The sequence below is a fragment of the Sminthopsis crassicaudata genome, chromosome 2, assembly GCF_048593235.1.
Source record: "Sminthopsis crassicaudata isolate SCR6 chromosome 2, ASM4859323v1, whole genome shotgun sequence".
In the NCBI taxonomy this organism is placed as follows: domain Eukaryota; kingdom Metazoa; phylum Chordata; class Mammalia; order Dasyuromorphia; family Dasyuridae; genus Sminthopsis; species Sminthopsis crassicaudata.
The window spans coordinates 423,192,187-423,214,582 of record NC_133618.1 but is presented as its reverse complement, the minus strand read 5'-3'; the positions used below and the strand labels follow the sequence as shown (position 1 = coordinate 423,214,582).

The 22,396-nt window shown below is 36.3% G+C and overlaps 1 protein-coding gene across 4 annotated transcripts; it reads left to right on the top strand.

Moving 5' to 3' along the window:
• Positions 1 to 2,455: 2,455 nt before the first annotated feature.
• On the top strand, positions 2,456 to 17,914 carry KCNMB1 (potassium calcium-activated channel subfamily M regulatory beta subunit 1). 4 transcript variants are annotated; one of them, XM_074292044.1, is made up of 5 exons: positions 2,505 to 2,644; positions 3,540 to 3,653; positions 5,068 to 5,230; positions 7,742 to 7,913; positions 17,708 to 17,914. In XM_074292044.1, exons 3-5 carry the CDS (start codon positions 5,097 to 5,099, stop codon positions 17,897 to 17,899), a joined length of 498 nt encoding a protein of 165 aa, XP_074148145.1. In that variant the 5' UTR covers positions 2,505 to 2,644; positions 3,540 to 3,653; positions 5,068 to 5,096; the 3' UTR covers positions 17,900 to 17,914. The 4 variants fall into 4 exon arrangements, with proteins under 4 accessions (XP_074148144.1, XP_074148145.1, XP_074148142.1 ...); XM_074292041.1 differs by lacking the exon at positions 17,708 to 17,914 and adding an exon at positions 10,721 to 12,729 and having other exon boundaries at positions 2,506 to 2,644; XM_074292042.1 differs by lacking the exon at positions 17,708 to 17,914 and adding an exon at positions 10,721 to 12,729 and having other exon boundaries at positions 2,510 to 2,644; positions 3,599 to 3,653.
• Positions 17,915 to 22,396: the final 4,482 nt, after the last annotated feature.

The window sequence follows — 22,396 nt, the reverse complement described above, 5'->3', positions numbered from 1 at the left end:
TTACCAATCACCCTGCTTGCTCCACTTTCCCTACTCACTGGAATTCTAGAACCATTCTGGAACCATTAATCATAATCAAATCAATTTTGCCATAGATCCTGGAAGAAATGTGTCTATCTATTCCTCTAAGGCCCTAGTCACCATACCTGTTATTTCTATTTTTTTTACCTCAGGGCTCAGCACAATCTTTGGCACATAGTAAGTACTTAATAAATCCTTTTAAATTCATTCATTCTCTCTGAGACATATGTCATGCTTTTTAAGTTGTCTGTTTATCATTTTGGACTCGTAATTAGCTTCCTGAGTTTCCAGTCCATTAATCCTCTCCATCATTCTTTTTCAGATAAAATGCTGGCTACCCTCCCTTCTTATACTTGTGAGGCTTATTGTTTGAACCCAAATGTAAGACTTTACATTTATCCTTAAAACATTTCATCTTATTTTATTCTATCTATGTTCCATAGAAAATTAACAATAGACATTCTTCATCAGTTTTATTACTTATCCCTGGGTTAGATCAAACTCTTTTGAATGATTATGGATAAAGTTTAAGAGTATTTGAGTATTTATAGTGGAATTAATGCAGTCATTCAAACTAATTATCTATAAGACATTTCTCTTTGATTTCATCTCTGTTCTGAATATCCTCCAATAATTGTGGCAAACAATCCAGGGACCATTGTATAAAGCATCTTGTGTTACATATTTTAGAAAATCTCATGATATTCTACAACATAAATCTTTGTAGTCAAATAACTGACCAAAAGTGAAGAGAATGCAAGACCCTAAGTTTCTGCTAATTGTAGATAGGTTATAACTATACCATTATTAATATCTATATCTACATCCACATTGCTGCCTATATAATTGTATGTGTTCAGTAGTTTGAGTAATGCCCAATACTTTGTGATCTCATTTGGAGTTTTCTTGGCAAGGATACTGAAATGGTTTGTCACTTTCTCTAGCTCATTTTACAGATGAGGAAACTAAGGGAAACAGGGTTAAGTGACTTGCCCAAGGTCATATATATATATAGCTAGTAAATATCTAAGGCTGAATTTGATTCCAGGCCTTACACACTATTCACTGTGACAGCTATTGGCCTATATCTATTTTCTTCTTCATCTTTGTCTTCTTCTTTTTTTCTTCTTCCTCTTTTTTCTTAATTTTAATTAATTAATTTTTGCTTTCCTTCATAATACTATGTATTTTATTTTATTCATTTAAAATATTATTAAATGGTACACATATTTCTGCAATCAATCATAACTAAAAAAGATTAAGAATCCCCGCTTTAGATGCATGCATGACTTATTTTCATTCTTCTCCTTATATTGGTCATTATGACTCAGTTGTAACTTGTTTGCCACAAGTATTTTCATGTCCCTATCATTCTATTGACTCCTACTGAGCTTACTGTCTTCTCTTCCTTTACTATTCTTTTTATTCAGATAAAGTGTGGCTAACCTCACCTTTCCCACCTTTTACTTCTGAAAATGAATTTTTGAACCCAAATGCAAGACTTTACATTCATCTTACTACATTCCCTCTAATGTTCTACCTTGGACTCCCTTTTCATCCTTTATCTGTCATCCAACATGTCAACTAACCCCTTCAATACAGAGCTTTAAAGGCTACACATTCCTCATGACAATTTTGTGAGGTATATAATGCAAATATTATTAATAACTAAATATATGTTATTGAATATTATTAATTATAACATCTCTATATACATTTTTAAAGCTAGTGAAACCTGAGGGGTTGCCCAAGTTTCCTGATTGCAATTGCAACATTTTTCTATTATACCATACTTTTACTGGTCAGTTTTCACTCTCATCAAATCAAATATACTTTTACAGCTTCTGAGATACACTTAAATAGGAATTGTTTTATTCTTCTTATTTATATCCATTGTGCCTAGTATAGTGTGGCACATAATAGGTGGAATACTTGTTGATTAATTGTGACTAGTTACAGCTGTCCCTCAACCTCCAGGGGTTATTGCTTCCAGTGATTTTTTGTAACCAACTAGTATTTGGAAGGGCAGGGAGCATCCCTGCAGGCAGATATCCTCCACCCCCAACTCCAGGTTGCTAGGACAGTCCCTCCAAGAAGCCCCCAAGTACTTGATTCTATTCCTGGATTTTTCCCTCTGGATTACTGCCCATCTTGTCCCAGAGAGAAATGAAGAAGAGGATGTATTTCAAAGTGAACTATACACCCTTATTCCCTCTTCTTCTGTCAAAAGGATTCTAACAGCACAGTTTCATTTCTTCCCCCCCCCCAAACTTAAAAAATTAGTTTGGATTTCCCCCTAGACTTTGGAAAATTTTTAAAAACATCCACAGGCATTGGTTGATCTCTATTCTGTGGGTACCTGCTCTTCTGAAGTCCATATCCCTGAGGGATGCTGGGTCTCATACCTTACCATGTATGGGCACAGAGACTGCTTGAGGGTTGGGGAGCACAGGGCGAACCACAGCTGGAGGAGCCCTGTAAAAAAAGCTTCCTGCTGTAGCTCAGGCTGCTTCCTTGGGGCAGGCGTGGGGGTGGGGGAATGGAAAACTTCCTGGCTCCATCGGGCCTTCAGAAAAGAAGTTGTTCTCAAAGGTGAAGACAAATTCAGGAGCCAGTAGAGACTGTGAGTACCTTTCAGAGAGCACTTTCTAAAGCCTGTCTCAAAAAATTGTTTCTTCAAGGATAATTAGGGGATTTTGAGGGGGTAGGAGACAGAAGCTTTGGAGATGTGTAGCAGAGTATTGATTGGGTAGAAGGCATCAGATGTGGATGGGTGGGGAGATCAGAGTTAAAAAAAAACAAATTAATTTCCTCTCTGAGCCATATATCCAGAGGCAGTGATAGCTGTGTTACTTAGGTCCCATCACAACCATATTTATCATCAGGATATTGGGGATGATGTAGAATTTAGAAAGAGGATGTCTCACTTGGAACACTCAGTACCCTGTCCCTCAGAATTGGGGGCTCAGGGTCCCAGAAGTTCATAGAAGATGTCGAAGAGAAAAAGAGAGGGGCAAAAAGAGACCCCATACTAGTAAGGGTGAAAATTAATAATGAGTATCAGGTAGATATTAACAAGAGAAGTCAGAGGTTTTCCCCTTAGCACTTTTTTCTTTGTACAACACCTTCCTTTTACCTCCACCCCCATAAAGGAATTATATTTGCCCAAGGGAGTCACAGTGGAGGGCATCCATCCTAGAGCTGGTGTGCAGTCTTGCTACTTACGTCTCTGGTTATGAACAAATTTATACCATCTTTAGCCCATACAGTAAAGGAATTCTAGAAAAGAAACTTATCCCATCTTTCAAATTACACCTCCTCCAGAAAGGTTTCCTGGATGTCTGCCATCCCACTAAGAAATGATTTTTATCTCTGACTTCTGTTTGTACTTATATTATTATTATGTATTCTATGTTAGTTATTGTGAACTTTTATATAGTACTGAATATTTGTTACATATATCATTTCACTTAGATTATAAATGCCGTGACTTAATTTTCATTGTATCTCTTCCATAGTGCTTCACAGATTTAGAGTTGGAAGTAAGGTAATTTAGTCCAACCCCTTCACTTGACAGGTGAGGAAACTGAAGCCCAGGGAGGTTAGGTGACTGACTGCCCAAGGTCATGCAGGTAGGTCCTCTGCTCCAAGGAATCTTTCTACTATATCATACTAGTCACTGGTTGCTATTAAATGAATGACATAGATTTAGATATCAAGACCAAGTGCCTCCCAGTAGAGTCGCTGGAGTCATACTGGGAAGCAGAACTTATATTTGAAGGCTATTTTTATTAGTGTTTAATCTCAACTATTTAACAAACTCCTCTATCTGAAGAGAATCCCAGAAGTGTTAAATGTCTTTAAAATCTGACATTAAAATCCATTTTCCTTTTCAAACTTTCTCATTTCCCCTTCAGGAATTACTTCCAACTTCACTCTATTGATTGAATGTTGATCCCTAGCTGCCTGACCATCTCACCCCCTCTGCAATTCTGATGCCCTTCCTATGTCTGCCACTGCCTCCTGTTCATGCTTGTTGACTTTTCCAAATATGTCTCTTCTCTCAGAATTAACTTATCTGCTGCCCTATTCCATTAAGACTCTGGTTTCTGAGCGAAAATAACTAGTTATTAAATAAATTAGCTACTGGCAATGGAATAATGAGGGTAAATGGATTAATGTCTTTCATGTATGGTTCAATGGTAAGAGTATTGGATTTGGAGTAGAGATAGTTAGGTGGCACAGTGTAAGAGCACTTTATCCAAAGTCAGGAAATTCAAATTTGGCCTCAGACATGTTTGTTGTCTGATCCAGAGGAAATAACCTGCCATCTGTCTACTTCCAGTCTTCTCATCTGTAAAATGGATATAATAACATCACCTACTTCCCAGGATTGTCTTGAGGATAATAATATTTACAAAGTATTATGTAAATCTTCATGTGGTATAAAATGCTAGATACATACACAGGGTATCTCCAAAGTTATACAGTTTTAAGTTTCAACCAATTAAATATACATACTTTACATATATATGCATATATGTGTATATACATATGTATATTTATAAACATACACAAAAATTCATACACATTCACACACATGTATCTCTCTCTATATATGTACACATATATGTGTGTATTTGTGTATATATAATATATTGTATATAGACATACAGAAAATTTAAAGCATAACTTTTCTTATTAACCATATAACCTTGGACAAGTCATTCAATCTCTGTGAAACTTGGTTGCCTCATTTGGAACATGAAATGGTTGGGTTATATTTGGTCTCTAAAGTCCCTTCTGATTCTGGATTCTCTAATCAACTATGTGTAAAATCACAGAGCTGTTGTTTCATGGGTACCAATATTCTCTGTTTACTTAAGGAGAAGACTGGGATGGGGATACTATCTCTAGTTGAGTCAATAGGTTCAATTTAGAAGGAGGCAGTAATTTATAGTCTTATAGTTGCCTGAGCAGCAGAAAGCTTATGCTATCACTGTGAATGCTGATCTAGGATTTCCTTGTTTGACTGTCTAACCCCAGGACTGGCCAGACTGTTTCTCAGAGTCAAGATGGGAAAAAATCTGGTGACAGCACAGATACGAGGAGAGACTCGTGCCCTGTGTCTGGGCGCACTCATGGTGGTGTGTTCTGCCATCACCTACTACATCCTGGGGACAACTGTGCTGCCTTTATACCACAAGAGGTACCCAATATTCCTTTCCCTTCCATTGTTTCCCAGTCTGGGAATCCATATACCTTGTAAACTTTGCCTTTCCTTTCTCTACTCAGTGGAGAAGGGGCATTATAAAGTGGGATAAGATGGAGTCAGGTTTATGTGGAGCATAGAAAGCATCAAACAAATGGACTAATAATAATAAGCCTTCCCTTTCTACTTCCTCTATACCAATCAAGTAGAATCTAGCATCCCTGACCATTGTTCCTCCCTTCTATCTCTCTTTCTTTTATTTCTCTTTTAATAAATGTTCTGGGAGAGTTTAAGTCTGCAAAAATTAAAGGGAATGAAATATTCTATATTGAAACATATCAGTGTTTCTCAAAAGCATAGAATTATAACTAAAGGGACATCAGAGACCATCTAGTTCAACTATTTCATTTTATAAATGAGAAATCTATGGCTCAAAGTGGTTAAATAAGTTGCCATTCAAGAAGGAAGCAGCAAAGTTAAGATTCAAATCTTTACACTGCTTCACACTGCCCCAAATTTATTCCAAGCATATCTATTTAAGCCCTCAATCCTTTTTTTGGCTACTATTAACAAAATTTTCTTTTCAATTACTTTTCATTTTACAATTATCTTTTTTAAAGACATTTTTACTGTAAAATGGGATTAATCATTTCTGAAAGCATTAAAGTGGTCTTGTTCTTGTCAACTGTCCTAGTAGAACATGGTTTATGATGATGGCTGATAACTGATCTTGATCATAGCACTTCAGATTTGAAAAGGACCTGAAAGGTCATTTTTGCAACATTCCACTCTGCAGAAATCTTTTTGACAATATTCCTGACAGATGTCTATTTAGCCTCTGAAAACTTCTCATAATGGGAAGAATATTACTGTTGTATGGAACCATTCTGTTTATAGACACCTATAACTGTGAATATAGAAGAATATAAATATAGAAAAAAATAAATATAGGCATATATATGTATATGCATATATGTAAAGAATATAAATTTTGATCACTTATATTTTACAAAGTATCTCAGAGTTAGGAAGCTAGATTTTTTTTCTTCCCTACTTACGTATTTAATCATGTTTTTGCTTAAAAATTGCATTTGTGATTTTTTGAAATAAGATTCTGGAAAGCCAGGCTTTGACAAAGTCATTTGGGATTCAAATGGAGCTATTTGACTATGCCTTTAAAATCAATTTGCTCTGGCTCTCACTGTTTGACCAATAATAGATCCCAACCTAAGCCTTATTTCCTCATTATTTGGGTTTTGATGATTCAGACTATAAATAATAATTGTTTTTGTATTGATCAGAAACTTTGGGGTCTTCCCCTCCAAGAATGATTCTTTTGTGAAGGCAAAATTAGGCTAACCCTTTGCCTTAATTTTTACCTAGCCTTTAACTACCTAATTGGTGTTGCCTCAAACGAACTGAGACCTGGGAAAAATCTTAGTTTAAAAAAGCCACTGCAACCCCAAGGTTATCATTTCCATTCATCCTGACCCTTGTCTTGACACTGGACTCAGATGACTCTAGAAGAGAGAGTGAGGCTGATGACTTTGCACAACTTCACCTCACTTAAATGCAATTCACTCTGAAGTCAAGACATCACCTTCTTGACTTCATTGATCCTCTTTGAGAACAACAACTATGATGTGTTTTTCCATATTGAGCTGCCTCTTAAATTGAACTTATTGACCCAGCCAGAGATAGTATCCCCATCCCAGATTCTCTCCTGCAAGTCATCTCAGTTATGCTTCAAATTACATGATGGCCAGATCCCATTACCATCCTGGTCACCTTGTCTGGAAGGCATTCCTGTTTGCCTTCTAACACCCTTTCCAACATAAGGGCTGAGGAAAGTGAGATGAGGCTGTCTGATGCTTTTTGGATCAGTAGTCTATGGTCTCTATGCTCTGAGTGCCAGCACCAGGAGAAGGAAACAGCTGTATCTTCTTTCTTAAATATTATAAAGGCTAAAACAGAGACTCACGTAGCCCCAACATCCTTATTTACTTGACATGAAATTGGAATTCTTTCTAGGGCATTTTCTGTATACTAAGTTGAATTGGGAATCTTAACAGACATCCATTCTTTGAGCTTTCTCGTAATAAAACCCCAAGGTTCAAGTTCTGTTATTAATTAGCTCTGTGATTTTGACTTAGCCATTTCCCCTACTGGGGCTCAGTTTCCTCATCTCTGAAGTGACACTCATAATGTAGACCTCAAAATTCCTTTCCCCTCCTTTGATATTTTTATTTTTCTCTCTGCTTAACATCAATCATTGGATGCCACCTAACTGCTTTTCCCTTCTATATAATTTAAAGGATACTTCACAAGGAACAGGGAAAAGATATGGCATAGGTCTATCAGGGTTTTCTTGGGAAGTCCACTTTAATTCCTACCTGGTGGTAGCTGAGAGTAGTTGGGAAAACTAAGGGAGTCAATTGTGGTATAGTGTCAGTGGCCACCAAAGTATGGCACTACTCTTATTATTGTGTGCTTATGTATTTTTCACAGTGTATGGACCAAGATATCCAGTTGTCACCTGATTGAAGCAGACATACGGGACCATGAGAAGCTGGATGGCAAGAAAGTCCCCCAGTACCCATGTTTGTGGGTCAATGTGTCTGCCACTGGGAAGAGTGCCATTCTGTACCACACAGAGGAAACAAAAGAAAAAAATCGCCAGGTACCAGCAAGAAAGTTGGTGTAGAAAATGTGACATAGATATAGATGATGGAGATAGAGATAGATAAAGATAGATAGATAGATAGATAGATAGATAGATAGATAGATAGATAGATAGATGATAGATAGATATATCTACATAATAGATGATAAATGTATCATATTGCCTCCCAGAGAAAACAAAGGACAACCCAGGAAGCTATTCAGATCATGATTTGAACATTAAAGAGTAGAAGGAACTGTCACTCTGGAGTGAGGGCACTTACGTTAAAATCCTGTATGACCCTTCATAAGTCATTTAACCCTTCTAAACTTATTTATGAAATAGGCATTTCCTTATTTGTGAAATGAGGAAGTTGCATGAGATGACCCCTAAGTCCTCCTCCTTCTCCACAGAAAATCATCAAAACTGGACATAGAAATCCTGAATTAAGAGCCAAAAAGTTATATCCTTTTATTTTTTCTGGGAGCCTACATAAGGATGAAAAACTTCCATGATTGTGTGCCTCACCAATACCATGCTGTTAGCACTTATCTCTTATGTAATTTTCAAAAGAGCCTTGAATCCACAAGCCAAGAGCATGAAATCATTAATTCTGGGCAAGTAGGAGAGATGACTGATGTGACTTAGCATGGGCATTGGGGAGAAATCCTGGGAATATCAGGATAACCGATTTACTTCTAGACCTTATTCATGCAATAGTTCCAATCAATTGAGCTGGGAGGGGGAGGTCGAGAAGGAAAAGCAGGCATCATTGCAGACTCATTCTGGCAATGAAGGTGAGAATGAGCATGGATTCCCACGATTTCCCCTTAATAAGCTATCAGCTGTGTGTCAAGACAAACTTCTGGCTGGCCCTCAACGGGAAGTAGTTACAGTTTCCAGCTGATCATGGTGCTACCTCCTATTCATGCATTGTAGCCAATTACAGCTCTAATAAGAGGTTTCAAATGGGGTGATTTGATAAGTCCCCCTTACTGTTTGCCTCTGCCAGACAGCTGCCCATTTGGTCCAGCTGCTTGTTCGGCATTCACTAATTTGTGGAATGGGCAGACAGGTGTGGAGGCTGTCCTCAGGGACTAGCCAAAAGGGTTCTGCAGCAAAGAGCAGAAGCACAGGAGAGAGAGATTTATACCTTCCTGGTCAGGCCCTTCTTACGTGTTCCCTGTTCATGTGGACTGGGGACTCCTGAGCCTCCCTATTCTCTCCAAGAAAGCTAGAGATGAGGGTGGGGCTTTAATGCAATGAGGTGCGAAGGCATGTCAGAAGGAATGATCCAGGGAAACTTTAGCTTTGACTTCCCATAGTACTCTGGGACTGGCAGATGCTAGACACCTACATAATAATACATAACATCCTTACCATCAATCCTTATTATACAGGATTAACTGCCTTGTAAAGGGTTCAGGGCAACTTTAGGCAGAGACATATAGTATTCAGGGGTTCTTAATGATTTTTTCTGTCATGGACCCCTTCAACAATCAGTGAAACTTATAGAAACAATTCCACAATGTTTTTAAATGCATACTGTAAAATCCATGAGATTTACCAAAAGATCCAAAGGAACCAATTATACTGAAATAAAGATGTAATTTTTTCCTATCCAAGTTCATAGACAAATCTGAAATCTCCCTATGGGACTTCTTTTAGATCTGTAGATTTTAAGGTTAAAGGTTCTTGGTATAATGGCTCCCTAGATTTATTAAGCCCCTCTCTTACACAATTATAAATTCAACTTGACAAAAATCCTAGCGGGAGAAGGAAAAACAGAGAGACAGAGATTGAGACAAAGGCTGAGAAAAGACTGAGTCAAAGAAGAGAGAGGGAGGAAGGGACACAGAGACAGACAGACAGAGGCAAAAAGAGACAGAGACAGAAACAGTCCTATTCTATAGGAGAAAGTTCCAGAGGGAAGGAGTGGACTTTACCTATTTTGTAAGGCAGGATGAGGACCTTGGCTTCTCATGTAGGGTCTGCAGTGGTTAACAAGAGTAAGGGCTTCATAAATACTTGCTGACATATGATAGCATGAGTTCACATTTCTATGGCATATAAAGGTTTACAATCCTGTGAGACAGGTAGTAAAGGTATTATTATCACCATTTTACAGTTGAGAAAACTGAGTCTTTTAGGGAATTGGACACAAAAGATCTCCCAATCCATTGTGACCTCTTTCATGGTCAGAATAAGCTCAATATTACTATTAACATAATGCTCCTTCCTCCCAGTTCCTCAAATAAATTTTGCCCAGGCACAATAATTCCTTCTTATAGCTTTGAATACTCAGACCCAACAGGATGAGCCCAGTTACTCTGAGGCCAAACTAAAAGGGATGTAGGCTGACTCCTCAGTCAATTAATCAAGAAGCATATATTAAGCATTTACTCAGAACCAAGGCACTGAAGACAGAAAGACCCCAGTTGAAACAATCCCTGTCTTTAAGGACCTTATATTCTCTTGAAGGAAAGAATGTGTGCATATATAAGTACACACAGAAAAAAATGTGTATCTAAAATAAATACAAGGTGATTATATGAGTAGAAATATGAAGTAGCTAGTAATAGCAGTGAAAGGATGAAGAAAAGCTTCCAACAGAGGATGAAGTGTAGGGTGAATATTCATTTTCTGAGCTTTTCTACAGGGTTTCATCCAGCTGACACGGTGGTGATCCTATTCCTTCTTGTTTACCTGTCTATGTCTCCTTATACACAGTGTCCCTCCCCTTCCATTATTGGGAGCTATGGGTGGGAGTCTTTCTGTTCCCAACTGTTTTACATCAGTGTAGATTCTCTCATTCTCTTCTACAGTGTTCTTATATTCCTGAGAGCTTGGAGGACTATCAAGAAGCCAGGATAGATGTGGAGACCATCAGGGGCAGATTCAAAGAGCATCAGACTTTTCCCTGCTACTCAGACCCGGAGGAGATTGAGAGGAGTGTTCTACTCAGGAGAATCTATACTCCCCAGACCTTATTCAAGTGGCTCTTTTGGCCCACTTTCATGCTAACTGGGGGAATATTCATTATCATGATGGTGAAAATCAATCAGGCTCTCTCCATGCTTGCAGCACAGAGATAGGAACCAATCAGCACCTCACAGTTGAGGCACAACTAAAATCTACACCCCCCACACATTCTTTTTTAGATCTATTCATAACTCTCCCTGTATTTAGTCTCTTCTGAAGACTGCCATTGTGAAATTAATATTTACCATGTCACACTCTTACTTGAAAGCCTACCATAATTGTCTATCACCTATTAGATTAAGCTCAAACTCCACACAAATTATGACCCATTCTAGTTTAATAACTTTCTTTACCTAACACTCACCTTTAAGAGACAGCCTCTAGCCAGGTCTGTCTCCTGAGTGAGCGCTAAGTGAAGCTGATTTCCACTTCCCACTTTACTCATTCTTATCTTCCTACGTAGAATATAACATCTTCATTCCTCTTGGACTATGAAAATCTTGGTCATTCTTCAAAGCCCAAACCTTAATTCCTTCATGAAGACTTCATTCAGCAGCTTTAGGACACAGAAATTCCTCTGTTTTTTTGTGATGCAAAATTTATAAAAAACAACCAAATATATGTTACCTTCCATTGCTCTCTGAAGATGAGCCTTCTCTTGTATGTGTCATGGTGCTAGATACGGATCTGGGCTTCATAAATACTTGGTGACTTGAACTGATACTGGTTCATATTAATATAGCCCTTGAACATCTATAAGCTGCTTGACTTATACCTCTTGTATTCCAAGTCAAGCAATTTTTAAACTCTACCATGATGCCTTTACACAACCAGGAATTTAAAGCATAGAAAGGCAGGAACAAGTTGTGTGTATATATATGCATCTACTGACAGTACTCTCCTTCCCCTCACATCCTGTTGGCAGAATTGGGAGGTTCCCAGTTAGAAAAGCTACCAAATGGGAACCTCCTGGTCTCTTCCCTGCCACAAGTCACAATAGGAGGTGGCCGATGAGTTCTAGTTGCTCCAAGAGAAGCTCCCTTCCATTTTCCAAATCCCTGGATACTTTCCCCTTGGCCTTTTCCAGGTATTGTTCCCTTATCTCCACTATTGTTGGAGGAAATCCTAAATCCCTGCTCCATTCCTAAGGTTGAGTGGAACAAATATTTGGAATTTCCTGATTTCCCTATTCTTCAGGGTAGGAGTCACTTTTATGCTTTCTTATTCTGTAGGAGAGACACTTTGATCCATACATCTTAAGGACTTTGGGTTCTTGCTAGCTACCCTTCAGCTGAATCCTCCCATCTTGCATTATCTCTTCTGGTTAGAATGTTAGCTCCCTAAGAGTAAAAAAAAGTCTTCAATTTGTATTCCCCAGCATTTATTATACTATTCAGGACATATAACATCATTAATAAATTATTTTTCACTCATTCATTCATCCTCACAAATCCTACCCAGCAGACTTCCCTTTAAGACCCTGCAGCTACAAAAAAGTGTGCTTAGATAGCTGAATCCATGTGTCTCCATACTCCCTTAGAGGAAGCAGAGGCAGGACGGAAGACCCTTAGAATCATCCCAGGATTCTCTTGCCTTTGATTGTGATGTAGCAACAATATGGACTATAATACATTGAAATATATGCCTGGCAACTTGGCAAATCAGATTTTTAAAACATGTCTTAGAACCTTAGGAAATATAAACTTTTCTAATATAATGTTAGATCCTTAAAGTCAAAGACTGTATCATTTTTGTCTTTGTATTTCCAGGAACCAAAGCAGATTTTGCCTATTAAATAGGGACTTAATGAATAAATGATTATTGATTGACTAAATTAAATTCAGTTTTTTGTCACATCTGTGCTAGGCTTCTTTCACTTTGACCCCTGGGATCACAAATTTGGAGGAAATTATAAACATTATTAAGTAATTGTACTGAGAGGGATGTAAAGTGAATCTCCCCAATATTCTCCTGTCCTTGGAAATTTCCAGTATAGACCTACAGGCTGATATACACAATATGTATTTGTTCCAATCCAAACCTATGATCTCATCTTCAATATCAATCTATACTAGCACCTCATCTGAAACATATAGTTTTAAAATTTTATTTTAAAGGTATTTTATTTTTTCAAATACATGCAAAGAACGTTTTCAACATTCACTTTCACAAACCCTTGTATTCTAGATTTTTCTCCCTCTTTGCCCTCCTTCCCCTTCAGCAAGACAGCAAGCATCTAGAGAACTATGAAGACTGAATATGGATAAAAGCATAGCATTTTCACCTTTTGTTGTTTTTGCTTGCTTATTTTTTCTTTCTCATGTTTTTTTACCGTTTTGATCAAATTTTTTCCTGCACAACATGACTAATATGAAAATATTCCTAGAAGGATTGTATATATTTAACCTACATAGCATGCTTTGAGGAGCAGGGAAGGAGATGGAACACAAGATTTTACAAAGGTGAATGTTGAAAACTATCTTTGCATGTATTTGGAAAAACAAAATAACTAATTAAAGTAAAGAATACTCAGTCTAGATGGCCATATAGACAAAATAATAACATTTAATATTCATACAGTATTTAAGGCTTGCAAAGGATCTTGCACATTGTTATCTCATTCAAGCCTCACTACAAAACTATGAGCTAAGTGATGTTAATATTCCCATTTTATAAATGAGGAAACTGAGCCCGAGAGAGAATTTAATTTGGCCAAAGACATTCAACTAGTAAGTGCCTGATCAGGATTTGAACTCAAGATTTATTAACCCAAGTACAAGGTTCTGTTCATTACTGATTCTCTTGCTACACTTGATTCAAGATGTGCTGTGGATTTTGTTTAACTTGTTTTTCACACTTCTCCTATTAAAGCTTTCAGAGCTGCTGTCATATTTTGAGAAATTTTATACCTGTTTGCACTCCCCTGGAAATCCCAAGGTGAACATGAAATAATGGGCATTTAGGCATGATCAAGTTAGACACCGAGAAAAAATGCATTTTGATATAATTGCTGTCTGGGAGCAGAAAGCATTCATTAGCTTTTAATAAATCATACTGCTAATTAACTTCTGCCTCCTCCTTAATTTTCAGTCCATCTCTCATAGTAAAATAAACTGATCACAGGCCCATGATTCACCAGAAGGGATTATTCTTCCACAGTCTTTTCCAAAGAACTTCTGGTCCCAAAGAGACAAATCTAGTACCAGGAGCCACAAATCCACCCAAACCAAGATGTGTCTTCTGGGGCTATCTTAACCAGCTTCAAGCAGGGCTACAACCAAATAAACTTAGTGAGACTACAAAAATATGAAGGCACCCACATCCTAATGCAGCACAGTTTCAATAGGCACTTAATAAATGCTTAGTGACTGACCCCACTTTTCCAGCAGAGTATTCAAATATATACTTTCAGAATCATTCCTTCAGCCTCAGAATTGAAGAATTTTGATAACTGATGGAGAAGAAGAGAGAAAGAATTAAAGGAATATAAATGCATGCACCATAGTCTATTGAATCAGTTGGGGGATTTAAAAGAGTCTTTCACAAATATCATATGGGTAGTGTGGTATAAATCCAGAATGTTTTATAATGGCATGTTCAAGAAAAGGTCCAAGATTTGAAATGAGTCACTCAGGAAGAGAAAAAGGGAAAAACCAATGGGATTCAAGGCAAAGGACACCACGGGTGTGTGTGTATGTGTGTGTGTGTGTGTGTGTGTGTGTGTGTGTGTGTGTGTGTCTGCCATGATTTCAGTTTGGGGGTAGGGAGCTTCTATGGTTCTGCTATGATAGGAAAGGAGAAAAGGGTTAGCCATGAATGTGAGCAGCAGGCCTCTAAGATAGAGTCTCTACATTGTTTAACTCTTCTAACTCATTAGTGTATGTGTGGCACTTCTGGGTCTTTAAAACTCAACAGAATGTAAGCTCCTCGAGGGTAAAGACTGTCTGTTTTTCCTTTTATCCTCTTAGCACAATGTCTGGCACATAATAAACTTCTAAAATTGATTTTGTTTCCTTAAATGTAGGGTAACTTAAACATAAAGGTCATGCACTTTATGAGGCGGGAGAAATTTTTCACAAAACAAGTCTGCTTTTATCATCTATCTGATGATACAGTCAGGGAGATGTTTAGGGCCAAGAGGTCCTAGATGGATAACCAAGGGGCATGGGAATATATGAGAATCTTCACAATTGGGAATGGGAGATTGTAGTCATTAAAAATGACATTTCCATAAGATCCACAATCCCAAGGAGGAGACAGAAAAATGGATAAGAATCATTGAAAATGAAGAAAGAAAGTGGGGCAGCTAGGTGGCGCAGTGGATAGAGCACCAGCCTTGAATTCAGGAGGACCTGAGTTCAAATCTAATCTCAGACACTTAACACATTCTAGCTGTGTGACCCTGGGCAAGTCACTTAACCCCAGCCTAAAAAAAAAAAAAAATGGAAAAAGAAAAGGAAAAAGGAAAGAAAAGAAAAGAAAGGCAAGAGAAGTAAGGAAGGGAACCGGAAGAAAGGAAGTAATTATCATTTGGGGAAATGCTGAAAAAATTATTGTAAATTAAAGTAGTGGAACATTATTATACTGTAAGAAATTATGAAAGGCGACGAGTCCACTGAAACCTAGGAAAACATATGAAATGATATAGACTCAACTAAGCAAAATCAGGAGAACAGTTTACACAGTAATACTAATATTTTAAAGACAAACAACTTTGAAAGACTTAAGAACTCTGATTAATTCAGTGAACAAATATGATTTCAGAGAACTCATCATGAAATGAGTTATCTTCCTGATGGGAAGGTGTGATGTACTCTTGTATAGGATGAAACATACATTTTTTTGGATATGATCAATTTGTGGATTTTTTTTTCTTGACTACAATTATTTATCATAAAGAATGTATTTTCCTTTTTATTTATGGTTTTAGGGAGAGTAGAGCTTAAGATAATGCTGCCCTCCCAAGAAGAAAAAGAAAACATACTGAAAAAATTTTAATGCATGAAGTGAATAGAAGGAAGCTCTTAGGGAAGGAAACACAGAGAAGCAAGAGTTTTGAAACTAATGTTTTACCAGTGAATTAATTATGTATACACACACACACATATATATATACACACACATACATATCTACTTATCTAAAAAGCAAGACTTAAAAACATGCATAAAATAAAAAATAAGCTTTATGTATTATGATATGGCATAATTTCATATATAATATTTTTTCTGTTTTATTTTGAATACAATGAAATATTCTTTCTTTTCTTTTGGTATGCATTAAATTAAGAATAAAATTAAGAGTCAAAAATAAAGAAAAAGAGAATAGAGAGAATGTAGGAAAAAGAAGGAAAGATGGGAAATAATTAAGAAGAGAGGGATCAATTTGTTCCAATTAGCAATTGACAGAGGAAGTAAAATAGATTACAGGTTCTACTCTTTCTCAGTGTCTTCCTGCACAGCATTCTGTGAAGTTGAGATGAGCCAGTCTGGAAAAACTGATTGAGTTTTACCTGAGTACTTCTAGTTAAGACACTGATAGAGCAGAAGGAATTTCTGATTTCAGTAATTCAGAACAGAGCAGGAAGTCCATCAAGAAAGATACTATGTATATTTAAAGTGCCATCACTATTATGATAATATTTGAAGCTTCCCAGATGTTTCCCATTATGTGCTCCATTAGCTATAGGTTAAACATCCCCTTGTTTTCAGCCAGGACTGACAAAATTATTCTGTGCACATCTGGTTCTATTCACTCATATCTCATTCTGGTTCCTAAATACAGAGAAAAAGAAATCATATCAAGATAATCAAATACAGAGCTATAACGTTAATGGGACACTGGGGGATGCCCAGGTCCCAGCTGGATGACACCCTCCTCCCTCCATAACAACCCAACTCAAAGATACTATTGATTTTTTTGTGCCCTGTGACAATTTCTTTTAAATTTACCTCAAAATCACCTCTTCCTCTCTCCTGGTCTCCATCTGGGTTTCCCACTCTCTGGTAAACAAAACTCCCCATGCTCTCTTCCCCATAGGAAAATGAAATTAAAAATCATCTACAAATGAGAAAGAGTTGTCTCAAAGCCAAACCAGCCAGCTGTGTCTAGGGCTGCTAGTTTCTCAGCTGGTGAGAGTATTCTGCTCTATAAAATTAGGAAATGACTTCCAAACTAGCCCCAAAGCCTACATACAATCCTGGGTCTGATCTTTTGCCTCATATTCCTTCTTTGTAAAAGAAGGGATCCTGTTCAATTATTTCTACTTTTTAATTAGACCTCTGGGATTCCCTATCTTATTTCACTGTGAATATGACCAGTCCTATGAGAAGGCTTAGCAGTAACCTTCTCACTGTGGTTTGAGAGACTTTGAGAGGTCTTCTCAAGAATATCTCCCCTTACATAGGAATATGTGATAAATGGTTGACATATAGTTATTGGGGAGGAGGGAGACATATTCCTGATACTTTTACATTTAATCTGCATTATTACTATTCCTGTCATAATTTTAAGTCTAGAAATAATGCTGCCCTCCCACGAGGGAACATTTGTTTTGTAATATCTCTCTGTTCTCTACCATGTGATAAAGAGGTGTGTGTATGGGGGGGGAGGAAAGAGACAGAGACAGAGACATAAAGAGACACAGAGAGAGACAGACAGTGAAAGAGAGACACAGAGAGAGAACAAGAATAAAAATAGTCAACCCAAACTAATCAATGCATCATGGTCTATGTCTGATAATATCTACAGTATTTCACACCCTTAGTCTTTCACCTCTGGACTGAAGAACTGAATGAGACCTTACATCATTTGACTCCATGTGTTTGCACAGGGTGGCCCACTGATTGCCATGTTCTGCCCTCTCAACTCTGCCTCTTGGCTTCTCAGGATTCCTTCAAGATTCAGGTCAAGTCCCACCTTCTGCAAGACATCTCCCCTCCCAAGTGTCTTCCCCTCTGAGATTACTTTTCAGCTATTCCTGTATATGTTGTACATATCTGGTTATTTACATATTTGCTATTAGAAAGTACCTTTTTTGAGAACCAAGAAGATTTTTTTTTCTTCCATTTTTTGGTATTTACAGCACTTTGCACAGTACCTGGCACATTGTAAGCACTTAAATTGATTTCTTGCTGAAGAATTACCCATGTATATATCTTGTAAATGAAAAGCTATAATAAAAAAAATTAACAAAAAAGGAAGAAGAACATTCCTTGATGGGGAATCAATCTTAAAAAGCAAGGAAATGAGGAGTAAAATATTCCCTAAATTTAAATTTCTTCAAAGAAAAAAAAATTGATTACTTTTCTAGGGCTAAACTTGTCATTATATAATTATATAATTATACATAAGATTTTATTTCACTTAGATCTTCTCTGTCCCTTAATTGATTAAGAATTCTCCCCTGTTATTGTGAAAGTTTTCAGATGTTATTCTCTTCTATAGTTTTTTTTTAAATTTATGGTTTAATTCATATCAGATTAAGATAGACTGTAAAATTCTTGAGGGCAAGCACTTTCAACTCATCCTATTGAATGCTTCATCTTTATTTTTGTGTCCCCAACACTTAGCATAGTGCCTGGGGCAGAACCTTAATGAAGAATTTTGGTTATTTAATTCAAATTATGCATTCCTTATGATGTTACTGGGAATAAATATTATAAAATAAAGGTCTAAACCTAAATTTTGCCCTAACACTTTCCAGTTTTTTCATCAGTCTGTCAAATAGGAAGTTCCCCAAGTTGTTTATGTTTTTAGGTTTGTAGAGCACTGGGTTATTGATTTCAATTGCTTCAGTTTCTTGCTTATCTAATTTGTTTTATTGATCAACTTCCCTTTTTAAAAACCAGTACCTAAAAGTTTTGATGATTATTGCTTTGTAAAATCATTTGATGTCTAAAAGTGTTATTATCCTTTCATTCTTAGTTATCTCCTATTATTTCCTTTGAGATTCTTGACATTTTGTTCCTTCATATGAAAACTTATTTCATCTAGCTTTTTAAAGTGTTCTCTTGGGAGTTTTATTAGTATAATACTTCAAATTAATTTAAAAGCTAGGGGTTCTGATGCTTCAAACATGATTGAAGCATTTCTCAGATACAAGAGCTTGGAGTTGAGGAGATAGTGATTGGTTATTAGAGTTAGGAGGTAGGCTCATCACCTTTGAAATTCAGGGAAATCAATCATCCTCTTGAAGTAAAATGGGGGCATTTATGGAGAGGTGCCAATTTGATGGCTGAAAGATCATAGAGGTAATTTATTCCAATCTTCCATTTTACAAATAATGAAACTGAGGCCAGAGAATTAAAGTAAACTGCTTTAGTTTTCATAGAAGAGATCTGGGATTCAAAACCAGAATCTCTGATTTGAAATCAATTTTTCCTTGTACTCTATGATGCTGTATCTCATAATGGACATGAATGCAAAGAAATTTATTTGGATTTTGGTCTGTTTACTTTAACATCATGATTCTACTTTGAAATTTAAAAAAAAAAAGCTTTCCATTAATGATAGGATCACATCCCTTGAGCTAAGAGAGGCCTTAAGAGGTTTATCTATTTTATAAATGAGAAAATTAAGGCCCAGTGAGATTAAAGTTCGATATTATTTTCTAGGGGACAGCTAGGTGCCGCAGTAGATAGAGCACCAGCCCTGAAGTCAGGCGGACCTGAGTTAAAATCTGGTGTCAGACATTTAATACTTCCTAGCTATGTGACGCTGGACAAGTCACTTAACCCCAATTGCCTCAGCAAAAAAAAAAAAAAAAAAAAATATATATATATATATATATATATATATATATATATACACATATAATTTTCTAAATAGTAAAATATCTCCTTATATTTGTCTAGTAGCTTATTCTTATCAAAGAACTTTCACTTATTTTTTAAAGTTTGATTCCTACAACAAACTTTGTGAGGTGGAAAGAGAGGAAACATTATCCTCATTTAACAAATGAAGAAATGGAGGCTCAAAGAATTAAAATGATTCGTTCAAGTTCAGATGACTAGTTAGTGATAAAGCTTAAAGAAAACAAAATGCCTAAAATCTCAAGAAAAATAATGGGAGATAACTAGGAATGAAAAATAATAGCACTTCTAGGCATCACATTATATTATAAAGCAATAATCTCTTTTGACACTCAATAAAGGATGGGTAATGATCAGGGAGTATGGAAGCCTCTGTACTTTGCAAAACTTTGCCTGGAGTCCAGCTCAAAGTATCTTTATGGGCCTTCTTGATTTGAACAGAATGTTCTTGGGAATAACATCATCCTTTAATGACCCTGTTTCTATCAAGAGTCTTTCTCCTAGAATTTTCCTGAACCTGATGATTTTATCATAAACCAATAAACATTTATTGAGTGCTTAATATATGGTAGATACCATTAAAAGCACCAGGAATACAAAAAAGTAGCAAAAGTTTGTCCCAGAACAAAAGGAGCTTAAAATTTAATGGGGAGACAACATGCAAATAAATATAGATAAAGCAAATGGAGAAAGAGGAAAAAATTATCAGAAGGAAGACACAAGAATAAAGAAAGGACAGGGAAAGCTTCTTGTAAAACATAGAATTTTAGTTTGAGCCAGGTTTAAAGCTTAATGAGAGCCAGGGAGGTTAGTAGGTAGAGCACAAGAGGAAGAGCATCCAGACATAGGGGACAGTCAGAGAAAATGCTTGGAGACAAGAGATGATGTCTGGTTTGAGGAACAGATAAGAAGCCAGTGTTACTGCATCCAAGAGTACATGTTAGGGAGTAGAATATAAGAAGATTGGAAAAGTAGGAGAAGGTTGTGTTATAAAGACCTTTTAATGCTAAACAGAGCATTTTTATTCAATCTTGGAGGTAAGAGGGAGTCACTGGACTTTGTTGAGCTGAGGTTGCAGGCAGAGGATGATACAGTCAGATTTGCACTTTAGAAATCACTTTGATGACTAAATGGAGGATGGATTGAAGCAGGGAGATACTTGCATCAAGTAGACCCACCAGTAAGTTACTTTCTTCCCATTAAATATCAAGAAATTATAGGCATCCAGGCATATAAGCCCAAGACTGGGACCAAACTGGGACCAATGGAATCACAACTTATAATAAAAGATGTGAATTTACATAACTACAAATAAAACAACTGACACATAGATACAAATGCATTTTCTACTTGACCTAGAGAGGAAACATTGTCCATGAACAATAAAAGCCTAATTCTTAATTCTATTTTTTCTATTGACCTTAGAGAAGTCCTGAGAACTTGATAAATCCACAACTAATTGTTTATAAACCAGGATAAGGGAATAAATCCAGGTTTATTGGATCAAAAGGTAAATATATACATAATAATAATTTTAGATATTGAATAAATAATAGATAAATAGAAGTATATACAAAATAATTTTATATATGTATATTTGTGTTTGTGTCTTAATGGTAATCATCTCTGTGACTGGGGAAGAATTACAAGATAACTTTATTATATATTTAAAAGGAATAGCAAGTTGTACATGATAGAAATTTTAGGTTTATGTATAGTCATTTTTTATTATACTTGTTCTATTTCATCAATCAATCAATAAGTGAGAAAAAAGGGGAAATTATACAGAGACTGAAGTACCCTAAACTTGGAGAACAGATTACTGAGATTTTGAGAATTTCTACCATGTAATAGAAAGGTCATGATCCAAATAGTTATAATTCATATATTAGAAAAAACAGACATGGCATATGTGGGCCAAGGTATCTAGTTTTCTAAATGTAAAAAGACTTTTTTTTTTTTTTTTTTTGAGAGTCCACACCGTAGGAGAATAAGCACTAAACATAACAGGTTTGATTGGGGATAATCATCACAGTGTGGAACAAGTAAACTACTTCAGCCCCAAAATCAAGCTTAATTGGAAATTAAATTGCATCTCCATACCAACTGCAGTATTTCTATGCCTTGGGTTAATTTATCAAAGTGATGTCTTATCTAAAGGCAGCCCAAGGGGTTTATGTCATGTAGAGATAGCCCAAGAAGTCGCATAACAGATAAAATAATCTTTTTTTATTCTAAGTTATGGAAATGCTTATTTTATTTCTTAAGTCCAGAATTATATAAATAAGCAAGTCAAAAAAGAAGCTTATATATAAAAGAATAACCTTGTGTAATTTTCCTACCTCTCGTTCCAATTTCAAGATCCAAGGGATCTTGTCAGTGGTTATTGATTTTAAATATTTTGTTTTATCTAATCACAAAAGTCCTTTAGTCATAGTTAATTTGAGGACATATAGAAAATGTGCTGATATGCCCAAGATTTGATCTTCACATTTACTGATTATGTATTTTGTAAACTGCACACACCCTTCCCTAACCAGCTATCTTGCAGATACACAATATTCAGTCACAAATGGGGTAAAGAGACAGTGTAGATGGCTGAATGTAAACCATCTGTGCTCTGTAAGAATATCGATTCTAGATTTGTGTTTTACAAATAGGAAATAAGTAGATCATCTTTGTATGTAAAGAAAAGCACATTAAATTCA

Coding starts and splice junctions, on each gene's coding strand:
- KCNMB1 (XM_074292043.1), top strand. CDS start 5,097: ATGGGAAAAAATCTGGTGACAGCACAGATACGAGGAGAGACTCGTGCC. Junction 5,231..7,741: donor CTGCCTTTATACCACAAGAG/GTACCCAATATT, acceptor TATTTTTCACAG/TGTATGGACCAAGATATCCA. Junction 7,914..10,720: donor CAAAAGAAAAAAATCGCCAG/GTACCAGCAAGA, acceptor TCTCTTCTACAG/TGTTCTTATATTCCTGAGAG.